Source organism: Athene cunicularia (genome assembly GCF_003259725.1).
Source record: "Athene cunicularia isolate RWA chromosome 4 unlocalized genomic scaffold, athCun1 chr4_part1, whole genome shotgun sequence".
Lineage (NCBI taxonomy): Eukaryota > Metazoa > Chordata > Aves > Strigiformes > Strigidae > Athene > Athene cunicularia.
The window spans coordinates 12,224,608-12,233,367 of NW_020799098.1; the positions used below are offsets into that span (position 1 = coordinate 12,224,608).

The window sequence follows — 8,760 nt, forward strand, 5'->3', positions numbered from 1 at the left end:
TCTGAGCAGGAGGTTACACCAGATGGCTCCAGAAGTCCCTTCTGATTTCAACTGTTTTGTGATTGTGTACTTGCGAAATCTGCAGCTCACAAAGGGGAGTGCAAGAACTAAGTAAATACCTTGTCCTACTTCAGGACAGCTACCAAGTTCTTGTGTGTATTCTGCCAGTTGTCACTGTAAGGTGTGAATAACTCCGTTTTTACTGTAAGTTTTTTTTTTTCTTTTATTATTCTTACAGTATAGCTCAAAAACTTTCGAGGCACTTAATGACAGAGAGGTTTAATATGATATCTCCTTAAAACAACAATGTAACTAATGCCCAAATTGCAATTAACAGTTCATAAAGAATTCCTAGGGGTTTTTTTTTTCCTACCAGTAAACTCAACTTTTATTTAACAGAACTCTAAATATCCAGAGCAAGGCATAAACACACATACTCCTGCTCCAGAAAATCCATGGTCTCCATATACTATTTCTGTTAAACATGCATTCATCCATACATAGAATTTTATTACTGGGCCATTTCTTGCTTGAGCCTTTAGATCTTTAAAAACAACAGTTAATGTTGACTCCAGCTTCCCCACAGATTACATAACACTGGAAGGGAGATGGTATTGAAAGGAGCACAACTTGATATTTATTCCATCTAATTTCACCTTGCTCACTGCATTTTCCAGAATCTCTAAGCATGCATAACATTCCATCAGTGATGACCCTGAATTAAGTTCTCTTTACAGTCAGAGTAATTTATTTTTTTTAATCATTTCTGTACTTGCAGTAACTTACAACAATTAATACTGCTGATACAGAAGGGAGGAAGCAAAAAGTCTGTTGAACATTAAATGATATTTTGGTTAGACAGAGAGTGTATGGAGATTCTCTCATCCCTAGTGCCCATCCACTTAGCCTCACAGATCCTTTTCACAAAGGGAAACATATCAGGAAAGTTCTTGCAATTTAACCGAAGATACAAAGACTAACTCACTCACTAATTCAAGGTCAAAACAGACCTTAATTTCATTCACTTGAATTAGTTCCTGGAGAGAGAGAGAGAGAGAGAGAGAGAGAGAGAGAGAGAGAGAGAGTGTGTGTGTGTGTGTTTCTATTCAAAAGCAAGCATGTAGAATGTGTAGAACTGAAAACTGCAATCTTTCCAAAAGGCAGCCTCACACAGGAGAGGAAGAAGGAACGGGGGAAAGCATTATAGCTGAATGCTGCAAGCAACATAGAACACCCATGTATGCTACAAAGCTCGTTTACTAGCTGGTGTGAGATTTTTGTAATGCTTCCCACCAGCTGCTAGAAAAGAAACATACTATTTGAAAGAAAGTCAGATGTGTAACTGGACCACATTAAGTCCTCACTTACTGCAGAATGTTGTACCACTACTAAAAAAAAAAACAAAACAAAACAAAACACCCAAAACTCAAAGGACTGCTGAGCAGATTTTCATTGAACTTCCATAACAAACAAATAACCTCAACAAGCCTCTTAGTTTTGCTGTTGAGTAACTGTGAAAACAGTTTTGCACAAATAGGACTTTATTTAAAGTAGACTTTATCTACAAAAGCAACTTCCCTTTATTCTAAAGGGCCACATCTCAAATAAGATTTAGTGCAAAATTTAAGAACTAACAGAACAGTAATTCTAAACAAAAATTACATTATTCCACACAATAATTTTAATGCCTATTTTCCATTTATGTGGACAGTTTCAGTTCAACACCTAGTGGAGAACAGGCCACATGACAAAGTTCAAAACTTCACACACTGAATTAGAGGATATGAATTCTGAAAAGTGTATCATATAATTGTCAACCTTTATCAAAAGGCTGTTACCTTTGTAGAACTCCAACTTTGCACCTATGGAAGATTTGCTTTGGAAGTATATTTATTTCAGAAAAATTCTGGAACTTTTCTTTGGTTCTACACAGAGACAGGCTGGTTGAGTCCAGATGAGGAGAGGACCACTAATCTTTCCTTTCAAGTAGACAGAACGTAGCTTTCAAATAATTAGCATCCAAAACCATATTGTGAAGACTGAAGCACTCATCAGAGAAGTATACCTGAACACCTCAGGAGCTTCTGAAATACTGTTTTCACCATCATCTGTTAGTACAGATCTTCAGTGTCTATGCTCTTCTCACACCACTCAAAGAAGCTTGTTTTCCTTCCTTTCTCCCCAGACCTTTTAGATGCCCATTACTGACAACACTTAGCTCAAAATGCAGCCAGATAAGATAGCAGGGAGGGACAAAACTGCCACCAAATTCCTCTTTTCCCTCCAAGAAGAGACTGAATCTCAGGGGTGAGGCAGCTGAAGCACTGGGGAGCGCAGACTGCCCACAGGGCACTGAAGCAGCCTGGGCTGAGTGTCCATGCAGATTCCCTCAGTCAGAGGCAGAGTTTCTGCAGTCCTTAGTCCCAGCTTCTGGACAACTCCACCTGCAGCTCAGCTAGTTTTTGTTCATTTGTGGTTAAAAGCAGTTCACTCATATCCTCCCCCACAGTGCATCCAGCTCTTTCTGTCCCTCATCCTACACACTTCAAGTCCTGTTCTCCACCTGTCTCCTCCTGAACAGCCTATACTCCATGAAATAGGCTTCATTTAACATAAAACACACACAGAAGAGGAGATATCATATATAAAGTTTAATATCTCAGCTTACTCAATCATAATTACTTTCATCCTTTCTCTTTCTTTCTATGGTCAGTGATTTCCCTTTTTGGAAAGATGAAAGGGAAATCAACACTATAATGCTCCTTGTTGTTCTACCTTTCTTTTAACATCAAAATTAGAGAAGCAAAATAAACTGTCCTCTCATTACAAGCAACAAACGGCATTATGAAAGAGTCCTATTCATTAACACATGTGACTTATCTACGCTATTGATGATGGATCCAATTCCTAAATTCAGAACTCTGAATTACATGTGACCAGTCACCTCGTAACATGTAACACACATATCAAAATCACATTATTTCAGGCTCACTGCTGAAACCAGTAGCTATTATTTTGAAACTTAAGCCCTTCTTATCAGACTACAAGTAAGGCCACAGTCTGAACTAGATTTGTGCTTCTCTGTAATGGTACAGGATGCCAATCCTGCTTCAGAAGCTTTCTCTCAGAAAAAGAAATTCTGTGGAAAGAGTAAAATGTAATATTCTTCTTAAAGCCCTTTATTTCTTGTGTAGTCCCTGTTCTCTGTAGAGGTTCCGTGAGATCCTGCTACTAGAGCATTTGGATCGAAAGTTTCTAGGAGTAGTCTGAAAAGAAAAAGAATCCGTATTCCTGGAAAAATAGACAATATCCACAGCAGTGGACTAATTAAAGACTTTGGATTTTTGTAGTCCATTAAAAAGGAAGGGAACTGCATGAATTATTATTTAACTGAACATAGTCCTAGTCCATTTTATGGTCACTCTACCTGTAACCATAAAAAGCCTCATCCTCAGTCTTGAAAATGATAAATGAAAAAGATAAGTGGGAAGTACAACTTCTACAGTAAGTTCACAACAGTCCTGATTCAGCAAAGCTGTTTAAAACCCAAGCATTTAAAAAGTCTGTGTTTCAGCAGTACTGTAGAGAAGCAAAGTCCAAAGGTAAAACACATTAACCCATGCTATTCTAGGTCACTAGGATAAAGGGACAGACAAGCCACTGACTCTTTAGTCTCACAGCCAATTATTTGCTTGCTCTATTTCTCAAACCAAGTTCCTGCACATATTCAAATTAAGGAAATTAATTCAAACTCATGCTCTATGTGAAAGACCTCCAGCCTTTTAGACCTGATACAAGTATGCATGACACTTGAAAACAACTAACATGCCAGGTTTCTTTGTCAGCAGTCAGCCTTTCAGAAGCCATAATCCATTTTCATGTGCTAACCTGGAGCCTAATGAGAGCACTAGTACTCCACCTAGCACTGTACCTGTGATGCCTTAAGCTCTTTCAAGGGGAGAGCTATGGGTAAACAAGCAGTAAAGTGGCTTCTTTTTCTCACTTTGGATCTTCCTGCCACACCCAAAGAAGCATGTAACAGCCTGAAGAAACAACCAGTCCTTTTGGAGTCTCAAACTGCTGGAGACAGCAACTGAGCCAGAGAAGCAGCCCAGGAAACCTTCCTCCCTGTAGTGCTCCAGAAGGCACAGCAGGAGCACTCTATTCCCAAGTGCCCTTGAAGGTGCTGGGATTGACAGGCAACAAGCCAACAGGGTTCTCCTTTCTTTGATCTCTACAACTCAATTTTCACCTGCAGCCCCAAGCCAAGACCAACACTTTGTTACACACCACAGGTATTGCTACAACTGATACAGAACACACAACCTCATGCACTGCGTACGTGCACACATGCATACAGTCTTGCACGGAAAAACAAATCTACAAAGCGCTAAGAAATAATTTTACATTTCAAAGCAGATGCTTCTCTAAGCATTTTCTTGATACTATAGAAGATTTACCCTTAATTGATACATAAGCAGCTTAGATACATGTGACCAAGCACTGGAGGCATCTAATTTTTGTCAGCATTATCTCTACAGGGAGCCACAAATGTTAACTGACATATTCAGAGCAAACTCAGTCTTGACAAGTTCGGAGAAACTAACACATCTCAGATGACAGACGGGGTTCAATACAAGCACAGATGCTATTTCAAGAAACAAGGTTTCTCCTTTTACCAAATGTCAACAACTTGAGCAAAAACTAAGCTGATTCATCTTCACTCCTAGTGGTTCAAACCTGTATTCCATTACTCAAAGAGCTAAACCTGCAGATTAAGGCTGAGAGCTCCTACACTGTAGCCTTAGACAATGACCATCAGGCTGCTGGAAGGTAGAATGGCGGTGTACAAACCACTCAGGTGCTTGTTCTTCCATGCTGTACCGCAAGTGTGTCAGCCACTGATCAAAGACAAAGTAATTTGGCTTTCTCCTGCCACAGTTTGCCCTTGATTTTCAAAAAGAAAGGTTTACACTTAACCTGCAAGACTGAATCTCAAGTGAAATTCCTTTCAGCACCAAGTGCTAAGAGCATGCTCCTTTCTGGGACTTTGTTTACGCCTACCACCACAGCACTTTTTACAAACTACTTTCAGAAGCTCCCTTCTCAGCAAGCTGGTCTTCAAAGATACCGTTCCAAATGCATCCTCCTTGTCTAACACCATACCCTGTGCTGTGTACCAGGGTTTATGTAAGCTAGGTGGAAAGGCCCCTAGAAGTCAGTTACTTTCAAACAAAACACTGCAGGGCCCAAGTTCATTTACTGAAGTACTTGTTTAAACCCTGGGAATCCAAGGAGCCCATAAGGAACAGGGACAGTATGGGATCATTAGAGGAAGAAATTACAACCCCACAGACAGCAGATTGCAAGTATCAACAAAAACTAGCAACAGCATGTTTTGATCCTTAACAATGTTGACAGCATAAATATAGATAGTAGTCCCTGTGGCACAGAAGGACCTTCAGAAGCTCCCTACTTATTCAATACCCGTGAAACTCACCATGAGGTCACACAGCATAAGAGAACAGATGCATAAAAAATGGGGGTGTGGTGTGCAAGTACAGACAAAAATTAAGCAGCTCTTGTCTTCAAAACAGTGTAGAAAGTGGATGTTAAAGGGAAAGACATTAAAGGCCAGGTTACAGACAGAGCATCTGGAACTTCAATGCCAATCACCTAGTTTGAACTTAATTCTCATATTCTCGTGATGATATCATGTGGTGACCAAGATAACCTGTTCCCCATTTGAAAGTGAGGAAGTCTTTGTTCTCTGGAAATCAATGTACCTGAAAAAAATCAGGTTAAAAAGCTCAGTCTAGTGAGTACCACTGTTTCTGTAACACTGGAAAAACCACTAGAGGCTATACTAGAACAGAATTTGGACAGATGGCTTTATTTTGTTGGATGAGAAAAGTTGAGAAGTGGTTAAACATCCTACTTTGAAGCAGGGTTTAAATGCGTCTGTTCCACTGAGCTCCCTCCAGGCTGAAGGACAGCATTTGTTTGAGTTAGCAGTTGTGTTACCAGAATGGGTAACAAAAGTTCATGCTTTGAAGTGCTGAGAAGCCTCCTGCTCCAGAATTAAGTCTGGTTCCATGGCAACAAACAGACAGGTCCACAAAAACTTCAGTACCTCAAACATGACTGATGACTGGAGTTCTGCTGCACAGTACTCAAGAATAAAAATCAATGAAGGCTCCAACCAGTTTAGCAGATCTAAAGAAACTGATGCTTTGCAATTAAGGCAGCCTTTCAAAGAATGATGTTTGCCAGTTAAGTATTTTATCAGTCTATTCATACCAGCCTATTCTTCTCATGCAGGAAAAAACTATTAGCTGAAGCAACCGTATGTTTGAAACAGGCTAGATGCAGCCAACTCTGTTGTCTAAAGTTCACTTCTCGAACTGTTTCTTGAAAATGTATCATACTTCAGACATTATATCCTAAAAGGAAGAAACATTATGAAGGCCTTAAATAAACAGAAGACCAAAAAATCGCCAATAAACAACCCAAACCTCAAGAAGTAGACTAGTCCTTTTCCTCATTCACCGCTTTCACTGGGTATCTGCATTTAGAACACCTTATCGTTCATAAAAAGGCTGTGTTTAGAAGAGTTCACGTAACTGCTTTGAGTGGCCAGTGCTTCCATTTCAACAACTGAATGACAAAATGTTAGATGTTTTTATTCCATATAAAAATGAAGGAAAAAATGGTATTCAACAAAACTGTAACTGAGATTTGGAAAAAAACATAGTAATCACGTGTTTGGCAAATGCTTGTATTTTAAGCTTCACATACTTACAGTGATCAATAAAATACTCCATCACTACTAGACCACTTATGAACCCTTAGATGTCAAAGCTCGTCAATACAGGTATGGATCCTACCTATATTTATCTATTTATGTGACATAAGATTAAGGACCTTGGCCAAAAATCACAAAAGGCATCACCAGAGAAGCCAGGAAGAAAACCTTGTTTGGATGAAAAAGAACCTTTTTCATAACTTCTTTTACTGTAATGTAGAAGGAATCTTTTAAAGAAGATTTTAAATGCTTCCATATATCATAAAGATAATGCAGAGTAGGATTCAGAGACTTAGTTCGTAGCACTATTTGCCTACTTACTCAGAACAGAAAAAATGTTAATAGCAATTTAAATTAAAACAGTGAGCTATTATCTCTTTCAAAGTAAAATATTCACACAAGACCTTTCTCCTATGATCTTACTTAATGTCACTGTTAAAATACAAATATATTTTACAGAAAATTTACCTGGCGAAGAAGTTTGTAAAAGGTCCCAGTATTTTTCTTTTACTGTCCAGGTCTGTCTCTTGACAACACTCCTGCTGGCTCTGATCATTGGTCTCTTTAGAGGAATTCAAGGTAACATCCGAGAAGTGCGCCTCATCAGTCTCAAGATTCACAATTGCACTTGAACTGCTTGTGACCACAAAGTCCAAAATGTCTTCGTTGCTAACTGATAAAGTTGTTGACAGTTCTGTGCTAAGACTAGAAACACTACATACAGAGATATCATCACTTCGATTCAGAGTTTTTGAAGTTGGACTATAAAGTTTGACAGTGTCATACCCGGTTCTTGGGAAAGTAGAGGATTTTCGCACAGCATGGTCATGTTCAGAAGTCAAGGACTGTGGAGGCACATAAGATGGCAGCGCACATGCGCTCTGAAAAGCCCTGTCAGGCACAATTTCAGGTTCTGACTGCTTTCTCTTCACATTTAACACACTGCAGTGAACAGGCTCTGGATTTCCTATTTCAAGAGTTGGAATACCAGAATCCACTGATTTAAGGCTATGACAATCTTCCAAAGCACTGGACAACTGTCCAGGCCCATACTCAGGCAATGAGAGAGATCTTGGGGTCCCCAAGTTCAAGTTCTGAAGGCCCTGGATACTGCTGCCCACTCTTGCATCCAGAATTCCCATGAAGCTCAAACCATTTAAGGAGCTGGATAAATTTACATCAGTTGTCTTGGCCCAACTGGAAACTGGTTAAAAAGAAAGAAAAGACAGGATTATAAGTTTGCAGGACGGTTATGATTTGTTCTTGACTGTTTGCTAGCATGGTTTTTTTAGTGGTTTGGTTTTGCTTGTTTTGGTTTTTGTTTTTTTTTTTTCTTTTTAATACACTCAATCCCATCATAATTTAGATTTTTAATTAAAAGTTATTCATCTTCTCTTGCACATGATTACTATCCCTTCCCCCTGCTTGAACAAGCAGGACAATGGCAACTTAAATTAGGCTTCTAGAAAATGTCAAGCATGAAAAGCTTTACAGAAGAAGTGTGTGCCAGCGTTTGCTTTGCATACATCTTCTGAGAGTGAAATTACATACTATAAAAACTGTGGTACTTTAATGCTCCATGTCAATATTAAGACAAATATTTGGAATTTATTTTTATCCAGTCATAAATCCATATTTACTCACACTGGGGGCTACAAAACTTGTTTCCATACACTTAAACCAAAATTCTAAAGTGTTCATTTAAACACAATTTCTTGGTATTCTTCTGGAAACCATAAAACTGATAATAAATTTGTCACTGAAATAGAATGCATAAGGTATCAGTTTTGCATTAAGCAAGAGATGCAAAATCTGACTATCTATAAAGCTATCCATGCAGTAAACATTTTGGCAATGCACATGATGCGCTGCTTCACTGCAGGTAGGGTAAAACTGACACTTGCAAATATACAGTACTTACTGCACTCAGGGATCACTATCACTATTTGCAATAT

General features: G+C 38.9%; 1 protein-coding gene across 1 annotated transcript in view; it reads right to left on the reverse strand.

Annotated features, from left to right (window-relative positions):
* TBC1D14 (TBC1 domain family member 14) overlaps window positions 1–8,010 on the reverse strand; it is a 68,632-nt gene extending 60,622 nt beyond the window's left edge. The window contains exon 1 of the mRNA XM_026846705.1: window positions 7,274–8,010. Within this exon, the coding sequence (XP_026702506.1) occupies window positions 7,274–7,947 (674 nt within the window). The 5' untranslated portion in view covers window positions 7,948–8,010. The remainder of the gene's footprint in view (window positions 1–7,273) is intronic.
* Between the last annotated feature and the right edge of the window lie 750 nt (window positions 8,011–8,760).